This window comes from Ammospiza caudacuta, chromosome 2 (genome assembly GCF_027887145.1).
Source record: "Ammospiza caudacuta isolate bAmmCau1 chromosome 2, bAmmCau1.pri, whole genome shotgun sequence".
Taxonomy (NCBI): Eukaryota; Metazoa; Chordata; class Aves; order Passeriformes; family Passerellidae; genus Ammospiza; species Ammospiza caudacuta.
The window spans coordinates 2,028,899-2,056,683 of NC_080594.1; the positions used below are offsets into that span (position 1 = coordinate 2,028,899).

General features: G+C 41.9%; 1 protein-coding gene across 1 annotated transcript in view; it reads right to left on the bottom strand.

Moving 5' to 3' along the window:
- Positions 1–1,551: 1,551 nt before the first annotated feature.
- The window catches only part of ADAMTS5 (ADAM metallopeptidase with thrombospondin type 1 motif 5), a 34,782-nt gene continuing 8,548 nt past the window's right edge, over positions 1,552–27,785 (bottom strand). Inside the window, exons 3-9 of the mRNA XM_058823269.1 lie at positions 24,969–25,101; positions 13,309–13,476; positions 9,366–9,649; positions 8,056–8,239; positions 7,456–7,631; positions 6,624–6,799; positions 1,552–3,310 (exon numbers count right to left, since the gene is read on the bottom strand). Of these exons, the coding sequence (XP_058679252.1) occupies positions 2,746–3,310; positions 6,624–6,799; positions 7,456–7,631; positions 8,056–8,239; positions 9,366–9,649; positions 13,309–13,476; positions 24,969–25,101 (1,686 nt within the window). The 3' untranslated portion in view covers positions 1,552–2,745. The remainder of the gene's footprint in view (positions 3,311–6,623; positions 6,800–7,455; positions 7,632–8,055; positions 8,240–9,365; positions 9,650–13,308; positions 13,477–24,968; positions 25,102–27,785) is intronic.

Sequence of the window (27,785 nt, forward strand, 5' to 3'; positions counted from 1 at the left end):
ATTTTTCAGGTCCTGCCTTGGTCTGTCCCCTTTGCCTCCTCACATCTTTGCTTGTGTGAATTTGTTTCATTGCCACACTGGTGAAAATCACTGCAGTGGTTTGTTCTCGTATTTATTTCTAAATAAACTCTTTCATTTTTAAAAGATACTCCTGATCTACGGATGCTCTGAATTCACACCCGCATATGGCATGCCTAGAGAGCATCCAAAAGCTTTACTCAGCCTGCTGAATATATAATAAATTATTACCATGATGCAAACACAAATACTTGCACATTCTGTCTCTATTATGACAGAACACAAACACCACTTAATGCAGCAGCTGTATGCTGAGACAAATGTTGTCTATGCTGAGACACATTCAATCTCCTGATCTTTTTGCTCTCATGATGGTTTCTATTTGTTATGGACTTTTTGGAGAGGTTCTACAACATGTGTAATACATATATAAGCATCAAAATTAGATTGCTTAGAAGGAAAAAAAAGGCATTTCAAAGTGATCTTATTTTAACAGGCAGAGGAGGCATACATGTTTACTTTTTAACACTCTGCAAATCATCTGGGCCTTGATCTCAGTTCTTAGATTGGGATCAGGAATAAATGGGGAGTATTCATCAAGATGCATAGTTTTGCACAGGATCTACTTCTCAACAGAAGGCCACACCATTTCTGAAAGCTGATTAATAACATTTGTTGGCAATCCATTTAACAGAGGAGGAGGCCCTGCCCTTGGTACTGTTTATTTAAAACAGGGTAAAAAACCAGATCCTTCTCCAGATTTCACAGTTGTAGATGTAGCAACTCTATGCTGTTTTGAAATCATCACATGATTTTTTAGAGTTCACACAAACATGCCACAGTTGCAAAAACATGTTTGTGTCAGCCTGGAGTCAGACCTGCCCTTCTTGCTCCACACTACAGTGAGTTTTCCCTGCTGATTTCATGCCTGGGATTTTCAGAAGAGCCTGAGGTGTTTCAGTGCTCAAGTACCATTGACTTACAGCTGAGGCTTGTCTGAAAATCCTCCTGCAGTCTCCTGCTCTCCTGTGTGGATGAACAAAGGAGTAAAAGGTGGGGTTCTACGTTCATCAGTGGTTTTTTTACCATTTCTTTTGGTACCTGTTATCTTATGGTCTAACTCAAAGCCTGCTGATATTAGAGAGTAATTTTACCAAGGTTGCTCTCAGGCCTCCACCTGCACAAGGTGAAATGCCCAGCCTCAGTGACAGAACTTCTACAAGACAATAAAAGGATTCAGGAATTGCTGCCAAGGAAAACTGTCACCAGCTACTGCCTGTGCTGTGGAAACAGTCTTATTGATATTGGACGAGTCCTCCACATCCTGATGTGGTTTGACTTCTAGTGACCCCTCTTCCTCCCAAATGTAGATATACAAAACATGAATGCCTTCTATAGCTTTAAAAAACCCCCAAACACACACAAAACAATAAAAAAAAAAAAAAAAAAAAAAAAAAAAAAAAAAAAAAAAAAAAAAAAAAAAAAAAAAAGACAAGCAGTTACAAACTTTTGCTGGTAAGATGAATACCAGAGTTAGACACAATGGACAAAACAGTGATAAAATATTAACTGCTTGCTGTGGTGTTTTTTTTGACCTTGAGAGCCTCTTGAAAAGATGTAGGTACATTACACATTGTTAAATTCATGGCAGAAGCCATAGAGAAAATACCAGAGAAAGCATATGAACACAGCCTCAGAATATCTGAGTTAGAAGACACTTGATTATCTCACCTCTAAGTTTGGGTTCTCTAACTAGTTTTCTGCAAAGCACAGTATGCCTTTGTTTGATGGAGAGGAGCAGCTCGAGCAGCTCTTGCTCAGTGACAACAAGGAGCCAGGCTGTGACACAGCTGGAACCAGGGAGTTTTACAAGCACAGAGTACATACACAAACTCCTGCTGCAGCCAGCTCCTCCTCTGCTGCATGCCTGACACAACTCGAGGAGGAGCTGCTGATGCTCCTGCTGCTGGAGCAATGGGGGCTCCCTGCTCTGCAAGCAGCTGCAAGGCTCCTCCTGAGAATTTTGGGGTGGAAACACAGGGTTTGTCAGACATGAATGATATACTGTCAGGAAATTCCTACCGTGAAAACGTATTTCCTTTTGTCAAAACCAAAAGGTATCACTTTTTAAAACCAGCAGCAAGCTCTTCATTTTCCAGTAAAACATCTGTGGCCCTTTCTGAAGGATGGACCAAGTCCACAAGGGCTGCAGATATACTTTGGTCAATCATTTTGCTTATGTAGTTTGTCTTTTGATTTCTTTAATAGAAGGAAGTGATATAAAGTGATATACCAACTGAAAATTATTTACAAAACAGTATAAAATAAGCTACTGTGGGATCATGGGGACATGTGATGTTTCCTAAGGACATACTGTAGTAGAGGTAGGTGAAAAAAGGGGAGATGATTCTGTAACCTTCAAATATCCCAGGATCCTCCATTCACTAGTTTTTCTTCTTTTGCATTATTTTATTTTACGTTTTTGCAGACACAGAGGGCTTATAACAACTTTAACCTTACTTTCTTTGACGTATTTAGAACACCCTACCATTATTTAAAGCAGTGCACATCTTCATTTGGTCCAAACAGGCAGATTCTGCCCATAACTAGAGACTGAACACAAGTACTTTGAAGCCTTTGCTCCTGTCTGTGTGGGCAGACCTGACACCAGCACGCCAACAGTGGCTTACTCAAACCTCCTGGAGAGCAGCTCAGCAGCACCACAGGTTAGCACTTTTTCAGCAAGCACTGTTTGAAGGCTGAGGGTCTCTGGGAGAGCAGACATCCCTTGGCCAGTTTCCCGTGCCCATCCTTGCACTGCACAGTCCTGGTGTGCCAGCCCGTGTCGCACGTTCGAGAGCAGGAGAGCCAGGGCCCCGTCACCCAGCGGGGCTGCGCCGCCGGCACCGGCGCTTTGCCGCCGCCGCCGGGGACGGAGTTTGGCAGCTGGGCCTGTTTCTTTGGCACGAAGAAGCTGTAGCGCACGTCCACGGGCTGCGTGGGGTCGGTGGCCAGGATCTGCACGATCAGGATCTCCTTGGTGGCCGAGTGGCCCATGGCATGCAGGAAGTCGTCCTTGTGGCTCCAGCCGCTGTAGTTCATGACGGTGCCGTTGATGTCGATGATGGTTTCCGAGGTGGAGATCATGTACTTGCCGTTGACCAGGTACTCCCCGTTCTTCTTCTTCAGCGCCAGGTAGGCCGTGAACCTGCTCTGGTCCTTGCTCTTGAACTGCCGCACCTTGATGTGGGTTGCTCCTTCAGGGATCTTCACCACGTCTGTGTAGCCTTTGCTGGAGGAAGGGAAACAAGGAAGAGTCTCACTGCAACGCCTCACAAAGTCACTGGCATGACACAGAATCACAGCACCAAGCAGGCTGGAACAGATCTTTCAGTCACCTTACAGACAAGAACATCTTGCTTCATTTCAGTTCAGGCCACCTGGATTTTCCCTAAGATTAATTTAACCAGGTTCCACTCTTGGCCTGCTGTGTTGTTCTTCACGTTCCCCAAGAAGTTTCTACTGCACTTCTTGCAGATTGCCTAATCTTTAGCTTTAGGGACAGTTTGACGTGGGTCAGATAACAGAGGAATGAAAAATAACAGATAGCTTATAGATTTCAGCAAAGGGTGGGAGATATGAAATACGATGCACGTGCTGCCTGCCAAGGAAAAGATAATGAGATATGCATTGGTTACAGCTGTTTCTTGCTGTCTTTGCTATAATGATGATTAAGGAAAGCACAAACAGAGGAACAGCTGGGAAGAGGTACCTTGGGAACATTTAAAAATAGTCTTGATCACCAAGGAAAAATTTGTTTACTTTGAAATTTATAAAGCCAAAGATTAATTGTCAAATGTCTAATAAGAGGGGCACCCAAAGGCTTCTTTTGTGCCACCATGGAATTCTCTATTAGTTATGAACTATCTCAACTGGGATTTAGAAAAAGAGATTAAACTCTTTTACCAAAAGCGACAAGCATTCAAAACTTGCAAGTGTACTGGAATTTATCAGTATCTCAAGTATGTTATTTTAACTTTACTGATATATAGAAAACAATTTAAAGGATTTACATAGCTGTAAGCTACCAGCTGGACACTAGAGATGTGTTTTCATTCCTAAACCCGTGACAAAGCCATCCTGAAAGTACCTCATATCTAAAAGGTTTCATGAGAAAATACATGAAAAATACATAAAAGTGATGGCATCTCCTTTGGGATTGTTTAAAGAACAGACTGCTAATTTTGAGAATTTTTGGCTGCACAAGTAGAGACTGCAGATATTACAAATGAAACATTTGTGCTGATCCCCTGCTATTTCCAGCAATTATGGGACAATGACTTAAGACTCCATTGATTTAGCACCTCCATAAAGCTGGAGCAGTATGGTGTGAATTCCAGGCTGGGGACTCTGCTCTACAGCACTGCACAAATATTTTTACATGAGAGTTGCCAGAATAACTAAGTTCAAGCATGTCATTAAAGTTACAAAATCACTTATTCAAAACCTACAATCAGTCCTGGAGAATTCAAGTTTTCTGCACAAAGAGCTCTAATGCTCCATGTGCACAGAGAAGCATGTGCAGATTAATTCCCCTCTTTCCCAACTTCTGATAATTTGGCTTTACAGCTTTTTAAACAAAAATCCTAGGAAGCAAATTTCCCAGAAGATTCTGTTTTGCCTGCTTTAAAAGAAAAACAAAAAGCACAAACAAATGTTGTCATGGCAACTGTCTACAATGACAAACATTAGTTTTGCCCTGTACATTTAAATTTCCCTATACATTCCATGTACAGATTGTTGACGTTTATAGTGAACAGCAACAAGGGAGCTGTCACTTTTCAGTGGAGGAAAGATGATTTTCCTACCAGCACTGCCCTTTCAAACAAAACTGCAAAAACAGTTTACAGACAATTAAGATTTCATTATTTTAATCAGGGGTTTATTTTAACGCCAATTACTCGTAGAGAAGAATTGCCCCAAACAACTTTTCCAGTAAAAATAAATCTGCAGTCTCAAATCCAATCAAAATCATATTAGAACATAAATTTACCCTCTGGCCAGTCTCATGACACTTAAAAACATGATTTGAGAAATAAGATGGTAACTTCACAGGGATAATTATAATAAATCTCTCCATTTCCAAGTGTATCTGTGGTGCAAATCTGGCCTCCCTGAAATTCATGGAGCCCCTCTAACACTTTTCCTGGCCTTGATTATTGCCAAATCACATGAACTATATCTCCCACTGTCAACTTCACTTAGACATTCCCAGACATCACAGTATTTACAAATTGGAAAAGATTTGGTTTATATAATTACTAATTTGGTTGGAAAGCCATTTTTTTTGGCAGAGATGTTTTGGCATCGTTAGGTGAGCAATCATTGGTTTACCAAGAAGAAGATTAGTTATGTTTATTTTTAGAATAAATTCACTCTCCAAGCCATTTTTTGACTGCTATTAATCAGTCTGTTGAAATGTATAGAAATAAAAGATCATTTCAGGAGTCAGATTTCAACTTCTGGTAGCTTTCAACATGCTATGTAAGAATTTGGAAGTTAAAAAATCGAGTTCATGTATCAAAGATGCTTAACAGAGTCACTGATTTTGAATAGAAACTGTCCACTAAAAGTTTCTGTGTGTAGATCAGTCCTTTGAGATTTTGGAATATGTATACATGATGATTAAAAATCCAATTTTTTCTATGAATTTTAAGAATGGAAGAAGGAAAAAAAATCAGTTGACAGAAAGGACTTCCTTGAGATTGGTCTATCAGTACTGGCCCCAGAGTGGTGAGGGAAAACCATGGCAGGAGTTCCTTTTATTTTATTTATATTAAGCTTTATTACAGTTAGAATGTGAACTGTGAGAGAAAAATGGCTTGTGGATAAATGCCATAAATATTTTGACTTTAAAAAATCCATCTGGAGATTGATAATATGCCAATGGACATGAAGGGATATAGTCATGAGTAAGCCTATGATATTTCTGATATCTCATCTGTTTACCTGAACTCCACACATACTCAGCAGTGGGAAAAGAGAATTTTTGGGTATAATCTCTCTCAGCTGTTAAGGGAGGTGTTTACAGCTCTCTGCTTCTCTGCACTTCTAATACAAGGAATGTGTGTCACAAAATCAGGTGGGATGTCCTCGCTGCCACTCAAAATAGACGAGATGAAAAAGCACTCTCAGGGTGTAGCTTGCTAATGCAGCAACAAGTGAGAAATGCAAGATTTCAGAGAGATGCAGATAATTCTGATCCCAACAACTTTCTGATTCACCTCTCTCTTCCTTTTCCTCTGTCCTCTAGGAACCACAATCATCTGACACAGCAAGATTGCAAGTGCCATGACTTGCTATTCCTGCTTCACTGGCACTTTGTGTCAGAAATGAGCAGGGTGCAGTGTTTTGCCAGTTGATGCTTAGCCAATTTCAGGATAATGCTAGGAGCCAGCTGTGCACATCTGGAAACTGCAATAAGCTACAGGCAGTGTGGTTTTTCCCCCATTTGAAAGCAAATTGCCTTTAGAGACATAAAGCAAGCAGCACATGGCAGAGTAACGACTTGCACAACAAGATGCACTTGCTGTTGAGATCAGTACCTCTTTTTGGTGAAGGTTCCCATGACTTTTGTGCAGCTGGAGTTGTCTCCTCCACACACCCCACACTTGTCATACTGGAGCTTGGATCCGATGATGCCATCGCAGCCCGTTCGGACGCACTTCCCTCGCACGCAGACCGAGTTGCTGTAGGGCCGACACTCGGTGCCATCGGTGACCTGGGCAAGCAAATAAAACTTGCTTCAAACTGCCACAGAGATTTGTGGGTTTGGATCCACCTGGCAAAACCCAGTTCCTTACTGAAGTCACCAGCTCAGAGCAGGTCGCCTCCCCTGACAGACCACACTGAGCTTCTCTAATATTGATGGTAAAAAAGCAGATCCAATGTAGCACAAGGACAAAAGCAAGGACAACTAACTTTCAGTCTGGATTGCATCTGATAGAACAAACTGACCACAAGTCACATCTGTGCCACTAACTATCCTATGCTAATTGGTTCTTTAGGAGTTACTCTGGACTTCTTAAACATAGTTCAGGGTTAGACCTACTCTTTTCTCCTAATACTTTTTCCTCCAGAAAACCCCACCCCATAATGACAGAAAACTCCAAGCAGAAAGCCCTTTATCCACTACTGAAAACAAACTAGTGCAGAGGCCCATAATTTTTATGCATTCACATACTGAGATATGGAAAAACTTATCTCATTTTCTGGCCCTAAGGTACAACCACTGGATCAACCCATTAAATCTGATCACACTGTTAAATATTTGCATCACATGATTAACTCCTTTTCCCTGGTTGTAGAGAAAGATTTCTAAAATATATGGGACACTTCTAAGCTGGAGCATGAAACCCTGACTGGAGCTGCCATTACCTTCTGAGAAAATACCACATAATAACCGGTTCCTTTGGCTCGGCAGGTGAGCTTGCAGACGTCTCCAGGCAGTACTCCAGCATACTTGGGGACCCATTCCACAAAAGTCTTGACCCCCTTTGCATCAGACTGATAGCCATTCCTTGCTTCACACTGCTCTTGTCGGAAGGATTTAGCTGTGGAATTATTCACATCATTAGTGGCTATTTCAGACCATGCTGCAAATATCATTATGTCCATCTATTATTCCCATTTCTTTCCTACATAATTTTTAAGTTATGTCACACCACTTCTTTACTTAGAACTGGCCTTCCAAATCCCTCTACTGTTTTAGCTTGGAAATCTCCCAATGGCATAACAAACAGTAAAGGCCTAAAGTTTGCATGATTAATTTTAGAGGACTGACTTTTTTAGCTTTCTCTACAGCACCCAGGGCGAGGCGTGGGTGAAGAATTAGGATATTGTAGTGATGCTGAACGTCTTGCCTTGATAAACACAACCTGGGGAGGCCACAGTGAGCCCCTGCTGTGTGGTGTCAGGGCAGATACTCAGTGTTCAGTGTCTGTGAAGGGAGGCAGGGCTGGAGCAGGGGGCACTCACCGTTGGCAGGACAGGGGGTGACGTTGCAGGAGCGGTAGATGGCCCGCTTGCCTGTGCAGTACCTCCCGTTGTTCCTGGGGGCTGGGTTGTTGCAGTGCCGATAGGCAAACTGCACTCCTCCCCCACAGGTACGGGAGCACTGTCCCCAGGGGCCCCAGGATCCCCAGTTGCCATGGCTTGAGGCCTGAAAACACAAGGAACAGCAGGAGGTGAGTTCGTCATCCAAGCATGAATGGAGCTGTTACCTCAAAGTCACTGCTAATGCTTTCCTCAACTGAAGGCAACTCCTTCAGCTGGCCATTCAGGGAAAGCAGGTCTTAGGAAACCTCCTTCTCCCAGCAAAGTTAATTTCTATCTTCTTTTGCACAATGATATCTCATTTGCACTGTGGGTGCAAAGCCAATGCTGGGCCTTGTTCCACACAGCCACCTTCAGCCTCTTCACAGAACACACCCACGATTTCATGGGCTGCTCTCTTATTTTTGCTATTCCTACCAAAAAGGCCGCTTAAACTGGCTCCAATGGGTCCAACTCCCAGAATATACTCATACTGCTAATCTGAGATTATTTTAATCCAACTGTTGTGATGTGCAGGTATTGCTTGGAATTACTGGCAAGAGATGGAGTTGTTAACTTTGCTACATTGGCTATAGTATTGCAATATCATGTAGAAGCACAGAAATCCATAAAAAGGGTAAAGAAATCAATTCAAAAAGTGTTAGGAATGCTGTATCTTGATTTGAATGGCTCCCATAGTTTGCAAATATTTTCTCAAAGATCTACAAGTCCTCATCTCTTCTGTGGGTGTAACAGAAGGGGCCACTGTCTACACAGAGAATTTAGAAGTATCTGAACTGTGTAGCTGACAGCTCTCATGAGCCTGGGAATTCTTCAGATACATAAAGTAGACAGGAGTTCTCTGTCACTGGAAGCACAAGTTTTTCTTCATCCAGAATTTATATTCTGGACTAATTTCATCTGCCCTTTTCTTCATTAGAATTAGGGACCTGGGGCCTTTCAGATAAGGGCTGTAAGTTAAATGTGAAGATGAGATTTATCTTGTTTTCTGTGCCAGGTCAGAAAGTCATGATTTACTGAATGGGAAAACCACTATATCCAGTTTTCCAGGAACGAAGGCTTTCCTTAAGGAAGAAAATACACTTCCAGAACCTCAGCAGCTATTTTCCTACATCCCTCACCAACAACACCCCAATCACATGCTAAAAAACATGGCAGGTTTCAGTCTGACTCTCACAAAAACCAGCCCCTCCGAGGGATCACCTTTTCCAATTCCCCCCGGGGTACCTCACCGAGTAGTACTTCTTCTTGGTTTTGTCCACGCATTTCCCTTGGAGGCAGATCCTCCCCTTGCCACAGGGGGTTCCCTCGACGGCGGGCAGCTTCTTGGTGAGGCAGACCATCTGTCCCTGGCGCACCACGGCGCACCAGAGGCGTGAGCACACGTCCATGCCGGGGCACACAGTGTACTCGGCGCCGAATGCCAGCTTGCACTGCCGGATGGCGTCGTACGTCTGTCCCGGCAGCTCCTCGGGGCCCACGATGTGCTTCCTGGGCTGGTCCAGCAGGCAGTTCCCTGCAGGAGCAAGGCAAGGTGATCTTTACTCGCTTTTTTACTGTTCTACTCCCTGCAGTGCTGCAATATTGTCTTGCAACAGCGAGCCTCCTTCAAGGGATGGTGATGTGAAAATTCTGAGGTGGCATCAGGTTTTCACAAGGTCAAACTGCTGCCACTGTGTTCCAACCCCACTGCTGAGCTGCCTGTTCCCAGCCTGAGGTGTAAATGAGTTTTCCTCAGGTCCTTTTGGCCTTTCAATCCTTTACACAAGACTCGGAACACATTCCGTGCTATTTATCGGTCTGCAATTTAAGGAGTGAGCTGGACTCATGTAAGCAAGACTCAAAGCAAGCACAGTTGTAATTTGAGTTTTAAATCAGGATGGCAGAAAAATAAAAAAGCACAGACTTGTAGCCAATGAGGCCAAAAACCCAAACAAAACAGATCGAAAAATCAAAATTTCTACCAGGCTAAAGGAAAAATATAAGCTGGGTATCAAAACTGTTGCCACTAAAGCTGGACTGCACTTTCCCTGTAAGGAGTGATACTTGGCTGCTTATGGAACTAGTTTGAAAAGGGTTATCCATTTTATACAAAAACCCACAAATAGCAGGAAGAAAAAAATTGCATTAATGTAGAGATTTGTATTAGTGTTTTAAGGTCTGCAGTGGTCAAGATTTGTCTGCCACATTCTAAAAATGAGAATTCAAATTTATGTTCTAGGTATCTTCTGATAGCTGGGGTTTTTTTACTGTTGAAAACCTCAGTTGTTGACATGCAGAACTATTTATTCAGTGTAACCTCTTTTACACTTCATGAAAGGGATATGTGGTCTGGGCAGGCTTCACTCATCCTCAGCCAAAATAACTCACCACAATTTACCTCACTTTGGAACCCACACCAGTGTTCTTCACTTGCATCATGGCTGAAAAAAGCCTATCTATAAAACCCTCACTATTTACACAAAATGGAATAGAATTTCAAGCTATGGCAGGGAGTTTAAGCAAACTAAATATCCCATTTCTCAATAGCTTGTCTTTTCCTTCCAAAACACACACACTTAGTGCAACTGTTCTGCCCTTCTAAAGACTAATGCCAATTAGCCAAATTAGAAATTCTTTCTGTGTGATGACTTATAACCAAAAACTGTCTTGTAAAACCTGTTCTATTTGCTGACCCTGATTTATCCTAGCCTTCTATTTCATCTGGATTATGTTGAAATTTTAATGCAGACAAGGTGTGCCAATGCTAGCTGTCATGACATAAAGATAATTAAAAATACCCTGGGTTGTTATAGTGTAAAATATTAGTGATGTGATGAGGAGTAAGGTTTTTCCTGGACTATCTGGACATAATTTCCTGAAGTTTTGGCAAAAATACACTTTGCAAAAGTTAACAGCAGTGGAAATCCTCCTTCATATACCTTGTGAGGAGGGAGGAATCCACTGAAATGTGAGGGCAGTGATGGGAAGGCTGTAGCATGTCAATATTCAGTATTATACACTGCTTTTGTACCTATGCCTAAGTTTATCAAACTCCCAAGCAGAGCTATTTTTCAGTATTTTAAAACACCACAATAACACTTTGATTGGAAATACAAATTTAGAGAAAAAGGAAAGTCTCCCCTTGCATAAACCCATCTATCAGTCATTTCAGTCTCACAGGCTCACACAGCAAATGTAGCATTTTTTCCCCTCCAGAACACAGGGCAATGAGTTCCAAACTTCTCCTTAACTGAGGGAAGTTGTGCAATCTCTACAAAGCCAGGTGCTCCAGCTGATCTCACACGATAAATTCAAAACTGAAGATAGGGAAGGCCCCATAGGATTTCCCACAGGAAAAAAAACATCTTTATACGGGTAGACTGCAGCAGTGTCTGTGTTTGGACAGGGTGCAGTGAGCTGCAGGTGTTTTTGCCACCAGCTGGTCCAACCTCCTGCTTGTCATGGCCCCTGGTGGGAGGGCAGAGGGGGCTTCAATTCTCCATTACATTTCAACATCCAGAGCATATACATAACTGCTATTCCTTTTTTTTTTTTGTCCTGGGCACCAAAGAACATCTTTGTGCCCTGGAATAGAGCAACATTGTTGGATGATGACAGTGCTAATTAAGCCATCTCATTATCTCTCTCAATGCTGTATGTAATATATCTTGGGAGAAAAAAAGGCGGCGGAACAAGATCTGTGCAGGAAGCAGATAAGCAGGATATAAATTAATTAAAATACAAACAGTCCTTGTTCCAGGTTGCACAGAGCTGGGACTGAACACACCAAATCCCAAGCAACCATCCCACAGCCTGTTGGTTGGCATGACAATAAAGGCAATTAGTACCTTTGGAAAGGCTTTGCTAAAAGCAGATGGATATAAATGTCACTCTCCTCTGGACAGGAACCGAGCCTTTTCTTCCTAAATGTCAAACTGTTGTCTGGGGTCATATCATGAGTGTAAAAAAAATGGTGATACCATGACAGAGCTGTTTATTGTACTCAGAGCAGGCCCCAGGAGACAGGGAATCAGCACCTTGATCCTCCCCAGCCCCCTGGCTGACCTTGGACCAGACATTTCCATTGGGATTTACTCAGCTGGCTTCATGTACTGCTGGTGTCCGCAGTGCACTCAGCTGTCAGGTGTTTCACTGCCTAGCAAAATCAGTTTGTGGTGTCATTCAGCACCACTCATGTCCCCAGTGCTGCTAAGGCCACTGATTGTCAGATCAAGTTTTCAAATAAATTGCAGTCAAATTACTGACTTCCACTTCAACCTGGTGGAAGTTTGTATTCTGTTAGGACAGATCTCTGATTTTAAAAAAATAACTGGGAAATTAAAAATTTCTACAGAAAAGAAGATTGTTACTTAGAAAAGGTCTCTGAATGGCTGATCCATCAAGAAAAGGAGATTCCTTAAATATGCATTTGAAATCACAACAATAGCATCAGCAATACAATTAATTCTCAGAGGTTTATGGACCTACATGATGAGAGGTTCAAATTTGCTATGAATAATTTCATCATAGCAATAACTCTTGAAGACCACAAACCTAAATGATAGCTACTCATGAACTGAGGAGAAAACAGTTCCTTACACTCTGAGAGGTCATTCATGGATGGTGGAAGAGTTACCTCAGTAACTCAAAAGGGAAAGTTCTCTTCATTTGTGGAAATTAATTTGGTAATATTAAATCAATGCCAGAGCAATATGGACCATAAAACAGGATAGTACAGATTAATAGATCTCATAAAATTGAGAGAAAAAATTAAGTCATGCAGAGAAAAATATTTCAGAGAGCACTGAAATCAGCCAACAAAATATTTAAGAGCGAATCTTTACATTCAGCAGACACACCATACATTTATCCATAAGCATTTTGGTTACCATAACAACTTGATCCATTCACTCAATTATGTCATTTTTATCTCAGCATTTTGGAATTTGAGTGGTTTGTTTAATAACTGCAGTTGCTTTGGGAGCACAGTAAAGACTTTAAAATTCATTAAAGAGTGAAGTTGAAGACTATGTTTTTTCATTTCTACTTTTGGAAAATGAAATTTTTGTCCTTATTCCCAGAGGGGTAAATGTCATATTTAGCAAATAAGCTGCCATAAAGTGTTCCTATTAAAAAATACAGACTGACAGTAAGAAGTAGCATGTAGGTGACACAGGGAGTGATAACACATACCATGGCCATCATCAAAGAACTCTGTGATAGTTGCTGAAGTGCACTTGGACCAGGGTTTTGAGGCATCAATGCTGGTCAGAATGGAGGACATCAGGCGCTTGTCCTCCATGGAGCCAAAGTTCTCCTCACAGAACTTGGAGTCATCATGGGAAAGCCCAAGCAAGTGCCCTGTGGAAATGAAACAAATAAATACAATTACATGACTATCCAGAGTTTACCAGCTGGAGCTAACAGTCATGTGAGGGAAGGGAACTGTACTCATTTATATTTATCAACAATCGATTTCTTACTATTTTTACAAATCACCTTCAGCAAGAAAAACTTTGTGAAAATGTTCTGCAACTGTCTAGAAAGGAGCTACATCTTTTTGAATAGCTAAAAATAAAATGATTTATGATGCAACTAAACAAAGGGTAGAAGAATGAATGGGAATAAAGCTGCAAAGAGCTGAAGCCTGAACTTATTGCTCAAAATGTTCAGCTTAAGCCAGAAGTTGATTAATAAGATATGCAGGGCTAAACCAAGAGTGCTTTAACAATAAGGACAAGACCTCCCATCAAAGCCACTGCAGAAAAAAGTCTGATGCTCTGAAAGGGACTCCTTCTGCAAGATTTGGCCTTTTCTTTTTTTCAGGTAAGTGAAACCATTTTTGTTTGGCAATACTTCCTATATAAGGCCAGATAAAGCTGTTTTTATGCTGCACTGAGACACTGAATATCAGGAGGTACACGTCAAGTTTCAATCTGATACAGCACTACATACAAAGACTTGCTCTGAAGAGATGACAACAGCTTTGTTTCATTCCAGACAAATGCTGCTGTTGAGCAAAATAATTCACTGCTAAGATTATTATTTCAAACTGACAGATTCCTCTGACAGAGTAACCAAAAAATCAGTGCACCACTTCTAATCTAAAGAACAAACTCTCTGGAAGTGAGTTGAGCATTTAATACATTGTATTTACACTGTATTTACTGATCCAAGATTGCTCACAGTTGTAGAAATTACCTCACTGCAGAATGTTTGTGAAATAAGGCAATGAGGGTCTCTCAGTGGAAAAGGAGTTTAATTTTTAAGTCTTTGCCTTGAAACTAAGCAGCCCTGGGTGAATAAAAAAAGCTGGAGCATTGATCCAAAGAGTTTGGCTCAGTAACATCCCATGGCACTCAACACTGGTTCAGCGTGGGATATGAATGATAGTTGGGTGCACACCAGCAACTCCAGGATGTAATTTTTCAGAGTGCTCAGCATTTTATAGCACCATTCAGAACTACCCAGAGCTCTGTGACATGGAGCTTTCAGTCCTGCAGGCCAGAACTGAAGTTTGTCACAGCCTCTGGTACCACTCTATCCATTCGGCATTTTTCTGACCTAGTGATGTTTTAAAAACTTTGATTCCATGTTCAGTCTCATGTGAAGGGTGGGACAATAGATGTTAAAATTCACACTATCACAATCAGCAGCCAACTATTTCCTAATTCCAATACACTGTAAGTGTTTCTTGGCCTATCAGCTTTTGCCACACCATGCTGTAAATGCCTTAAAACCAGTCATCTACAATTACCCCTTGTGAATCTTATTACAATGCATCTTTTATAATTCTGTTTCTCTAAAGTATCTGGTCTTATTTGTAAGGCCATCCTTTGAAACTTGTTTCTAGTTCCATTTCCATCTTCTGTCAGAAGACAGTTTCCACCTTCTGTCAGACTTCCAAAATTCTCTACAAATTCATTTCCCACAGCACTCTGCAGCACTTCACCCAAGTAAGATGCAGTTTTGTTCTCCAGACAAAACCCTTTATTGCATAACTGTACTTCACTCTTCAGGACTGTTCATTTTCTGCTAAGGACATCCCATGGAATAACTAAACAATGTCCATATTCACAGCCTGTTAATGCTCCTGCAGCTTGGGCTGCTCTTGATTTTCTCTTTCTTTTTTTCTCCTTCCTAGAGACAAATAAAAAATAGCCTTTGGATATGAGGAAGCTTGCAGGTAAATGTCAAGCTCTTCACTTTGAGCAGAGAGACTGAGGATTTCTTCCTAACACTGCCGCAGTTTAGCCTCCCTCCTCAGAAAAAGCCTGGACAGCCTCAATGGAGAATTTCAGAGTAAATAAATAAAATGAAATGCTTCTCAGACCACTGTTCAGCACAGAACATTTCATCCCAAATACTTTGGCAAAAGCAGAGGAATCTGAAACAGGGTCATCTCCTGGAAAGTGTCAGGCTACTGAATTCACCTTTAATGAGAGAGCAGCATAACTTCTCTGCTTTACAGTGATAAATGGGGTGAGCTGAGGACACACCTCATTAGCAGCCTTTACTTTGTCATATTAAATCAGGCCATTGTCCCAGTGCATGACAAGAACCAAGTCACTTGGCAGTCTTCAGCCTCCTGGAAGAGAAGCTTCTAAAAGTATTTGTGAATCTCCCTCGTTATGTTTAAAATTTTCAAAAATAATTTTAAAAATCCATCATGACAAGGAAAGAAGCAGTAAGTAGTGAATAATTTCTAAAAAACATAATTCTGATTGTCAGTGTCTGGGCTTCTAAATTAGCCCCCTGTGATGTTAGTGAGGATAATACCATTAAATATATGGATTTTAGCTCTCCATACTGATTTGCCAGTTCATTTTGTATGCATGTGTCCTGGGGTGACAAACACTTACATTCACTTACAAACACTGTGAATGCAACTCTCAAAGGATTTTATGGAGCTAGAATTCCTAATTCTTACCACAACCTAAATTTCTCCCTGTTCTAACTTTGCCTTTTAAGGCACTCTGACCAGACTTAGAAGTGATTAAAGCATATGACATACTCCCAATGATGCTGCAATCTGGTTTTGCATTTCATTAAAAAGAATCAAAATTCAAAATGTCACAGAACTGTGTAATCTCTAAATACAGCCTAGCTAAGGTTTGCTCCTTTTAGCACAGAAGTGAGAACAGCAGTGTCCTTTAACACCTGTACCCTTCATCCTTCTGCATCCAAAAATTAAGGGAGGGACACTTTCCTTCCTACTTCAAGAAGTCTCTTCCCACCACCCCTCACATGCATAACCCTGCTATGTTATTACATGACATTAGGGGGGTTTCTGGCATTTTCTGGTGGGGTGGCTTCCCTTCCAAATTGGAAAGGCCGATCCTTCAAGTGACCCTGCATGGAAGCAGAGCTCTGGAGAAAGCTCTGGTCAGAAGTCAAGACTCTGTGAAAACAAATCTTACACAGAAGACTTTTGAAAACAATGCCAATTTTAGCCCCATCCCATTCTGTACCAGTACAAATGTCAAACTGAGCTATTGAAGAAAAAGAAAAGGCTCCCAGCAGCTGTGTAAAACGATGACTGATTGGGAATGGGTTTGTAGATTATCTGCTGTTTTCTACTTAATGAAGCATCTTACTGGTGCTGACATTTCCCACTGAGTGAAAATGACATAATACAATTTTACCAGCAGGATGGTGTTTAGTTAAGTTATGCTGTAGGAATGCACAAAATGGTGAAGGAAACAGATGGAGGGGAGGCAGGGTTTGCCCTCTTGTAGCCAACAAGGAGGAGATGGCCTGCTTGTAAATTCATCTCCAACTCCAAAAAGACCAACAACCCAAATGGAGTGACTGACATCCTCCCCTCACAGCTTTCCCTGCTGAAGGCCAACACGTGCTACACCCAGCAGGAAATAATACCTGCAAAGGGTTCCAAAATGATCCCTACACCTTGCAGGAATGGGGGGTATATCCCTAACACAAGGTGGGGATGTTTCAGAGCCAGTTAAAACTTTCATCCTCTCTGAGGATCAGGACACAAGAGCCCAGCAGGGAAATCAGGAGTGCGCCAGAGCTGTGCTGCATGTGTGGTGAAGTAGATCTCTTATTCCCAGGAACACTGAGAAACAAACCAGAACCACAGAATATCCTGAGCTGCAAGGAACCCACAAGCATCATCCAAGTCCAGCTCCTGGCCCTGCCCAGGACAGCCCCAAGAATCCCACCCTGTGCCCGGGAGCATTGTCCAAACACTTCTTGGAGCCTGGATATTTCTTAATATACAGTTCTAGACTATCTGCAGAGGTTCTCTGAGTGAACACCATGCAAAATTACTCTCATACATTTCTCACTGGCATTTCAAGCATTAGAAACAAGAAAACAGAAAATATCCACAACATACAGCAAGCCAACTCAAAGCTTTGCTAAAGCACAAACCAAGCTGGGTCTCCTGGAAAAAAGCCACCTGCTTATGGACAAGAACTTGGACAGAATGGCAAAAAGCAGCCCTTGCACTCCCTTTGACCACAGGAGACATGTAAGGTGACACAGCAGGCTGGAAATGCTGCAGGCATTGTAATTTGTTTTCTCAGAGGAGCTCAGCTGGGATGAAGCACGTGTTTGCCAGTGAGGTCGTGCCTTTCACCTCATTTCCAGCTGGGACAACTGGGGAGCAAAAGAAGGTCAAGAGATTTGCCCCAGGTTCCCCTGTGAGTCCCTGGCTCTCGTGGGATCAGGGCTCAGGAAGCTCCTGGCTCAACATTCCTTGGGCTAACAATCACCAGCCCAGACCTCTACATCAGCCTCCTGCTCTCCCCTTGGCTGAACAACGATTGCACATGGGAACTCTGCCAAAACAAAACCATTTCTTCTGGCATGGGCTGTTTTCCTAACTCCTGTGAGTTTCTGACTCCTTCTTAAGAACTTCATGCTGCTATCACTCAGGAATCCTCTTGAAGTCATGATGGGCCTAAGCAATAACAATTAATAAAGCTGGTGGTTTTTTTAATAAACAGAAGTGATTTGAATTACACAAACTTACAAAAAAAAGCATAGAATATAAAACTAGACATTCCTCTTTTTTTTATTCTTGAACTTTACTTCCAGTTTTCTTTTCTTTGACTGCTACCAGCCACTTATGAAAGAAAAAGGATTTAAAAAATCACTCTCTCTTTTAAATCTCCAGCCCAGAGGCAGTTTTTAATATTTCTGGCTTAAAAGAGTTCTTCAGACTCAATGAAACAATAGTCTGGAGTGCAGCTTCTTCTCAGGAGCAGACATTAAAAAAAAAAGCCCCAATCAGACATTTACCCACCAGTGCTGCAGACTTTACACAAAACAAACCTGTGCTGAGCTGGCTTGTTGTAACAGACTTGAGGGAGATCACAGACCCATCAGCCCTGTCAGACAGGCAATTTCCAGGCAATCAGAGACCACTGTGTCCACACAGACTTAAATAATCATTAACAAGATGTGGCCTTGGAGGGCCACACTGCACTAATTAATGGGGCATGCAGAAGAGAAATATTCATTTTAGTGAAGAAGCAGGAGCTGGTGACACCTATTTCACACCTGTTCAACTCAGAGCAGCTTGGAAAGAACACAATTCACAGCAGCTCAGGGTAAATGAATGGATCTGTGGGAGTACACAGAGCAAGAATGTAAAAATTGCATTGTCTGCTGCACCAGAGGCCTCCCTCCACAAAACCTACATTATTGGATTGGTATTATCTACCTGCCAAGGAGGAAAGCAATCCCTACTCTATCCTGCAGTCTGGAGGCCCAGGCTGAACACTGAACTTCTTATAGGATCATAACATCAGAGATCACTTAGGCTGGTTGGAAAAAACATTGAGCACAACCATAAACCTAACACTGCCAAATGCACCACTAAACCACGTCCATAACACATTTTTTGATAATGACAGCTGTGAAATATTAGGCAAAACAGTTTTACAGCTTGCTTTAAGCACCATGTCGGCTGCAGGTGGAGCAATGATATATTTTATATAACATTATAAGGCAATAAAACATTGCTGGGCAAGTCAAGAATTTTTATTCAAAATTTTAACCAGCAACCTTTTAGACAGCTGATGTTTGCTTTTTGAGATATCAGCTTAATTTTCTGCCCCACCTTCAGCTCTTGTGAAGGCTTAGTTTTGTCTGCCCACCTTTTACTCTTAATCAAAAGGAGTATGTTTATGAAGGCTTAATTTGAGAGCTTTTGCAAGCAGAAATTAAGACAGAACATTGAAAAAAAAGGTTCAAAGAGGAGGAATCAAGCAATTTTCCTGATGTATGTCAGCAGAGAATAGTTAAATGAGTGTACTCTTTGTTTTTCTTTTGTTGTTTTAAGAAAGCAAATCTGCCTAATTGTGATTACCTGGATATTTGCCTAAATTTCATCTGTCATGAAGGAAACCTAATATGAGACTCAACCTCCACAGTTTTTCTCATGTGGCTGTGAGACTCTGTGCCCTTGGCAATGTATCCCCCTTGAAATGAAAGGCTCCAGGAGATTTGTAGCTGTCAGGTCTGAAGCTTGTCTTTATCTGCTTTATCTTGACAGCCTGGAAATCAAAGGGCTGCATGTTCAGCACAACATGGCAAAGGAAAGATTGCTGTCTTTAGTTACTTTTGAGTGTACACAAAATGAGCACATGTGGCAAAACAAGGAGTGGGAGGATTTTTTGACTCTTCTACGGACATCAAAAGACTCCTTTAAGTATCACACACGTTGTTCTCAGGTTCATTTGTTATTGAAGGAATCAGAATCAGAGTTTGCTGTAAAAGTTAAACATGGTATTCCTTCCTCAGTGGCCTGCAGCTCAAACACAGCTCAGGCTCTGAATGAACAGCTCCAACCTACTCACAGTTCATGGTATTCTGATGGATTTTAGTGAACCACCTGAGCAGAGATGCCAGGAGCAATACCTCACTTCTAAAATGCCTTTTTTACAGAAAATTATGCTCTCTAACACATTTTGCTGACGGTGCTCACAACACTTGTATCCCCAGTGGTGACAGAGGCCACAGAATGATGTCATGCTAGAAATGATTTGCTATCAAACCCATTATTTAATATATGAAGAAAATTCTTGGCTGTGAGGGCAGTGAGGCCCTGGCACAGAAAAGCTGTGGTTGCCCCATCCCTGGAAGTGTCCATGGCCAGCTTGAAGCAACCTGGAATAGTGGAAGATGTCCCTGGCCATGGCAGGGGGTGAAACTGGGTAATATTTAAAGCCCCCTCCAACCCAAACCATTCCATGATTTTTGAGTTTTAGTTTCTGTGCAGCCCCTTGGTTTCAGGCATTACACAGCCCAGCTGTGGAGGATGTTGTGATAACTCCTCATAACCACAGAAAACGATGCTGAGCAGAGACCCTGGAAAGGCATCCTGTGCATCCCTGTGCCCTGGGGTGGGATCAGCATCCCCTGAGCCACAGCTGCCTCAGCCAGATGGCTCCTGAGAACCTCCAGAACCGGAGCCTCCCCAAGACCTTCACTCCTGCCCGCAGCTGTCCTGCTCACATGATTTTGGCTAATGCTTAGAGCAAATCTCCCCTGCTGCATTTCAGGCCATTACCCCTTGTGCTGTCCCAGGTGGACATGGGGAATGATTTATTATGCAAATTTTTGCAGCAATTTTTTTAACATATTTGAAGGCTGCTTTTATCCCACCCTTTGGCCTTGCCTCCCCCAAAAGTCACATGTGAAAGATAAAAGGCAACTAATGAACAAAGGTTTAATTAGTTCCACGCAGCAATGCTAAAGCTATAGCCTAAAAATAAAAGACTTGGAAAGAACATCAGTAAACCATATTACTCAGGAGGACAGAAGGAGTAACTGCATGCCAGAGTGTTTGTGTAACAGAGGAGTAGGAACGTTGCAAAAGGTCAAATGAACATTATCACTGAGAAAAAAAAGGCTGTATTGCCTCTTTTTAAAAAATTAAGTTTCTTAAGATTGATGGAAAGAACAGAGATAAATATAATTTAAAATGTTAGACCCATGTAACTCCCACTGAGCTGAACTGGAGCTTTGCCTGCTTGAAGGCTGCAGGACGGATGCTTTTGTACTTAAGGACCAGATCAAAACTCAGGAGACTAGATCAAAACCCAGGTTTAATTCTTGGCTTTCCCTGGGATTCCCTTTGTGATTTGGGGAAATTTCCTATAGCTAAAAAAAGCACTAGCTCCACTTAGATCCCCTTGAACTCTTCTCATTTTGCTTTTGTAGATGGCAAACTGTTTAGGATGGTGGTAAGGCTGTGCCAAACCCAGTAGGACTCCAGCACAAACCTCTGACCATGACTGTACCTCAAACACAGCACCAGCTGCAAAACATGGAAACATCCCATCACAAAATATGTCAAATGTAATTCCAGCTGACTGACTGTGCCTGTGGCTGGTGCTGGATCATGCTGATCTTCACTTGTTTGTAATTCAGCACTGTCAAAGTAACAAATCTCTGATCCAAAAGTCCAGTGCCAATCTCATTGGTTTTGCTTCCTGATGGTTATTTTAATAAGGGACAATGGAGAAGCAATGTAGTGCTGCCCTATGAAAAACATTAAATAACTGCTGAGGTTATGAGCAATCTTGGGTTCTTTACTGCTCTCCTCCACATGTCCCCAAGCGGCAGGGAAGTTCATGAAGCAAGGAAACATCATTTTATGCAGACAATAGGCTGCTGATAACAAAGGTTTGGAGAATGCCTATGTACTGTGCCCAAGCTCAGACAGGTCTGCAGAGCTCTGGAGGTCTGGTTGAAGGAGTTGCTAGAAATAAAAAAAAACATCCATATGCCACAACAGGGTGATGACTTCAGGCAAGAATCCAGGGGATTATTTCTGAGAAAATGAAGCTACTGCTGTCCCACTGACAGCAGCATGCCCCCTGCTAGAAAATAACCAGATATGGATTTGCTGTTGGTGGCTGGATGTCTTGGCAGGCTGAGATTGCAAAATAACATTTAGGTATTAGCGCTGCTCCCCTGTATTCTGAGGAGAAACTGGATTACCGCATTCAAAGTTACAAGGTTTCTTTCCAGTTTTTTTTTTTTTGCATTATCCTCCTTTTTTCCATTTGACATTGGAGACAAGCTATTACTGATTTTCCTACATACAAGTAGGACAAGATTTAGGTCCTACCTTATCAAACTTTATATAAAGATCTCCACCTCTTATTGCCAGCTAATCATTTATACCAAGAATTTACATCTATTCCTCCCTGTGCTCTCCTTCACAAGCCTGTGGAGGTTTTGCCTATTGCTGCTCATTCGTTCACTCCCCCTCAAAAACCACGGGTCAAAATCCACCTATTTTATCTGGAAGAAATAAAACAAACATCTCCCACGTGATGTGGCAGAACCCCGGGAGCAGAAGCAGCAGGTTTGTTCTGCAGCAAAGCTGCTTTTTGCCTTCCTGTGACCAATCCAACCTGAGCCCCGGGCTGTGCATCCTCCTGTCGGGTTGAGCTGCAGTTCAATTTACTTTGGTTGCCTTCCAGAGAAAGAATCTGAGCCTGGAAAATGCTCTTGTATCCTTCAGGGGGGAAGAAAGAGCATTCAGATCCCCTGGAAGTCACACTGAGGACACTCTGAGGACCAAGTCCATGCTACAGATGCTGCATCTGCTCCCCATGCACAAAAATCCCTGAGAGTGACTCTGCTTCAGCCAGGGGCTCACCTTGACCTTCCAAGGGAAAGAAAATAACATCTCAGGCTCAGAGCATTCCCTCTGACTGAGGAACTGAGCCACTGTAAAATTAAAGTTACACCCTGCCCACAGGACAGGGGGAACTTGGAGATTTCTGGATTGCAGGAAGAAATCTGGTCTCCAAATAAAATACAGCAAGGTTTCCCCAAAGTGCTTAACTAAAGGGTATCCATGCCACACTTTTGTTTTTCATCCTTTCTTGACCTTTGATTTAATTTAAGTACTCAAGCAATTTTAGCTGTGTTTTCTTCTCAGCTTCTCCCACTTCAGGCCACACACACAAAGATCATTCTGTGACTTGACACCCCTCCTTTCTTAAAAACTTCTGGTGAGGAGGGGAAAAAAAAGAGGATGTTATTTTAAACAGCCTCAAACTAGAGGTTTTATGTCCATTAGAGTTCTTATTTATTCATTTCAATTCATGCCTTTTTTACATTGAAAATTATAGTTTTTAGAGATTCCTGTAAATGCCTAGGTATGTAAATGGCCTTTCTCCAAAATGTGCTTCTAGATCACTAAAAATAATTCACTTTTGCTTATATTTTCTCTGTGTGGAATTCAAGGTAACAATGTGAACGTTTGCTGCTCACCCCTATCTTTACTGATCTGTGTTCTTTCATTTTTAGTCTACCTAAAAGTATATTTATTGCTGATAAAATGGCAGGAGAGACAATGCTCTCCTCTTCACACATCAGATCCACCAACAAGAGGGCTCCTCACCCAACCCTATCCATGACCCTCAGCAGAGACATCCCTTCTAGGTGCAAGGGACACAAGCAGTGTCCTCAGCACTCTGGCTGTGAATGACAGGCTAAGTTTGCCATTTAACCCATCCCAGGTTTGTGATGGCTCACTCACAGCATCCACATCCCATGTGAATCTTTCTTTCTACACTGCTGTAGCTCTCTCTAAATGCACTGAATTACTGATTCCAGAGGACTTTTTCTTTTGTTGTGAGATTATTGCTTACTAAAATAAAATTTCTGCTTTGGGGACTCATCCTGCCACAGTATTTCATGTTTTCATGCAATGCCTGATCCTTTCTCCAGCCACCACTGATGCAATTCCTTTGCAGAGCCATAAGAGGAGAAGGGATAGGCTCACTTGTCACTGAAAAGTCAGGCCATTTTCCATCCTTGGTGACCTCTGTTTCCTCAGCCATATGTATAAGGCACCCAGATCTCAGGCTCTACCTGCAAGCTCCTTGAAAATGGAACCACTGCAATGATACTCCCAAAGCAAACTTTACTTTGGTTTGGCACGAGGTACAAGGCAATTCAGCAGCTGGCTCTCTCTGAAAGTTCTCCTTTACTTGTTATTTCTTTCCAAGAATATTTTATAAAAAAAAGAAGAAAAAAAAAAAACCTTCTCCACTTTCAAACTGCTGTTCACTCCATAAAGTGAACAGTCTTATAGCAAATGTATTTCCAGTGAACACAGTTCACAAAATATCAGCAAATAAAACATTATCAAGATGGCAGCATCTCTCTGGAAGGGTTATATCATGACATAATAATAACTCATATCCCAGAACACAAACTTTCTTCTGTCACTAGTTCTATCTTAAACCCTCCTGAAGGGTACAGGCAAGGCTTCTAATTTAATTGCTGTCCTCTGAAGTAGAAATTGAAACAAAGCTAAGCAGGTTTTGTGACCAAACCTTTACCACCTAAATAATTAAATTTCACTTATTACAGGATTTAAAACCAATTTCTGAACACTTACAGAGATACTGGAATTATGTTGGGTTTTGCCACAAAAGCTTTTCTGTGCTGGTAATACAAGGAAAAAAGCTTCCTAACAACAGCACATGCAACAAGTTGAAAAATGTGGCTTATTTTCCAATAAATAAGGGCATGCAAATTACAACAGACGGGCCAAAAGCTTTCTCAGGAGGGCCATGCACTGACATCTCTGGGCAGTAGCAGCAGCCTTTGAATTTTCACTTCAACTGCTGCTTAGCAAGGCCACTGTCAGGGAGGAAACACCTACTGTGCGCCTTCCCCTGCCTTCTGATCCCTTATTAGTTAACCCTGAAGTGCATATGTACACAGCCCTAATCCCCAGGCGGGGCTCGGCCGGGGGAAATCTGGAATTAATTGCGGGGTATTTTGGTTCCTAATGCAGCTGTTGGGAGTGTTTGCCTTGGCAGGGGAACAGAAAAGGCACTGCATACCAATTTCGTGAGCCACCGTAAAGGCTGCGTGGAGGCCGTCGTCTTCAATCACCGCGCAGCTGCGCTCGGGGGAGCAGATGGTCCCAACGTCTGCCATTCCCAGGGTATCACAGGAATGATGCCCACATAAATCCTGCCCGGCAAGGGGAAAAGAAAAGTAAAAAAAAAAAAAAAAAAAAGAAAAAAAATATCGTTACAATGAATTTTTACACCCAGCAGTAACAACCACTTAAAGGCGCCTTTGCCAATGGCAGGTCCTGGATGAAAATATCAGTGTAAGTTACAGCTAAAGATGTTAAAAGCACAGCAAGGCAATCCCTGGTAAGGTTAGTGGGAATATTTCCATGGACTTTAACAGGTTTTGGATACATTCTGCAGCTAATTGGTGCTAGTTGCTGCAGCTAATTGTTGTTAGGTAAATTTGAATTTGTATTAGCGAAATTTGTATCTCTGCGATGCTCACACTTGCATTGAGGTAGGTGCTGAAAATATTCTGTGGAAGCATTTCCTCATTGACAATAAAGCCAGAAATTTCTCTTTATTTACAGAAGGTAAATCAACGCACAGAGAAAGCTTCAGCTTCCTGATCAGTCCTTGAACCAGAGATCACCTTGCTCTTCTGAAACCAATTCTATATTTTCATTTAACAGAAATGAGATTGGCTACATGTGAAACCTCATTCCGCCTCTGTCAAGCAGTACAATTACTAGTGTCTTACCCAATAATATACCAAGTATTAAGCAATTCTCAGAGATTGCTGAGAGTCAGAGAAAGTGCAAAATCCCAACCACTTAACCACTCCTCCCACATGTAGATATGGGATGTCTCCAAAAACCATGCAGGTTTTGTCTTTCAACTTTGGTCAGACATTGTGTTTTTATCACCAGCAGCAATTTCTCCATGCTTCTGTTGAAGCAGAGGGAAGAATATTAGGGTGCATGTGCACATATACATATTTTTAGATGAGAAGGAGAAGTAGGAGCCATGCTATTTGGAACACTTCATTTCATTGTGGTTGAATGAAATTGTCATTTTTAAGCCATGACAAATGTTATTATCAAAATGATCAAAGAGCACTTTTTTCCCTTCATTTTCAAGATTCTGTTCTTCCCTTCAGATCTCTTTCTACAAGGACATCCTTTTATGGAGTCTTTCATAATTAATCCACCTGAATAACAGACACCTTATAGGAGGCTTCAGAGCAGCAGTGCTCACTGATTATGACAGGTTAGGCAAACCTGGAAAAGCAAAGGATTCAAACCCCATTGAAGTCAAAGAAAACCACACCTAGTGCACAGATACTGTGACAGAGCATCTCTTTACAAACACACACACACAAAAAATAACCAAGAAAGAAAAAAAGGTGGGTTTTTTCCCAACAAAGAAAATTTTCAAGCTAAAAATACAAAGCAGTATTACATATATGGAGAAGAAATTTTAGGCTAAGTTCTGGCTTCCAGGAAACTATCAGTGGGACAAGAGCTCGATGTTTAGGTTGGACATTTAGGAAGAATTTCCTCACAGAGAGGGTGATGAGATATTGGAAGGGGCTGCCCAGAGGGGCTGGAGGTGTTTAAGGAAAGGCTGGATGTGGCACTCAGCGCCATGGTCTAGCACAAGGTTGGACTCAATGATATCAGAGGTCATTTCCAACAATATTTATCCTATCATTCTGTGATGGAGCAATGACCCCTGAATCCACACAAGCAGCTGAACTGAAATTCTTACAGAAGCACCAAAAAGCACATAAATCAGACAGAAAGCAGCTTACTGGAGGAGGGCTAGACAGGTTGGGAGTGCCAAAATAGTATAAACTGCATTAATTCAGGCTTTGTCTCTGCATGCTGATTCTATGTCACTCAGTCTTTTCTGGTATTTGGGTGTCATTATTGCACAGGCACTGACATCAGTGTTGCTCCCAGTGTGGCACAATGGTATCAGCACCCAGATGCCTCATGCCCCTCAGGATTTACTCCCATCTGCACACAAGAAGCAGCTACACTGGGAATTTACACCAGCAACCACAGCCAGACTTCACAATGATTCACCAGGTTTGATGCCTCAAATATAACTAAAAAATATATTTTTTTCTAAGCAGACAATCTTGTAAACTTCCACAGAGCTAATTCTGACAGGATGTGTGGAACATGGAATATTAGGGCAGAGATGTTAGCAAAATCTCACCTCAGCTGGAATTGGCAGGGAAAACCAGGATGCTCAATCCATGCCCTGCCCAAAGCACAGCCATGGCATGCCCTGCTCTAGCAGCAGATGGGCAGCCCACAGACATCCCCACAACAGCTTCCCTGCCAATTCCAGCCCTTGGTGGCTGCCTGAGGATGCTCATATGCAGCTAAGGCTGACATTATCAATAATCATTTAGGCAAATTACTGAGGGCTCCTCTAGGTTGTTATTATCTCATTCACTTTACTTCTCCTGCCTCTGCGTAATTTGAACTGGAATATATTTCTGTCACTAGAACTGCAGCCTATCAAATGGCATCTCTGAGACAAATATTCTGAAAAATTTGCTTTTGGGTCAATTCACCAATACCAGCTTCCAAACAGCTTGACTGCAAGTGATGTTACTGAAAATCATGCCTGCTTAGCCATCAAACACTGACTATGGATTATTCATTACCAGAATCAATAGTTAGATTTGTTTTTTGCTTTCCTGGGCAGTCCTGGAAAGCAGTCATAAAGTAAACTTTCTGGGAGTACAGTAGAAGGTTTAAATTCCCTGGAAAATATTTTAACTTTGTGTTAAAAACAGGCTTCAATGTAATGATGCAATCTCAAAAAATCTGTGTAGGTAGC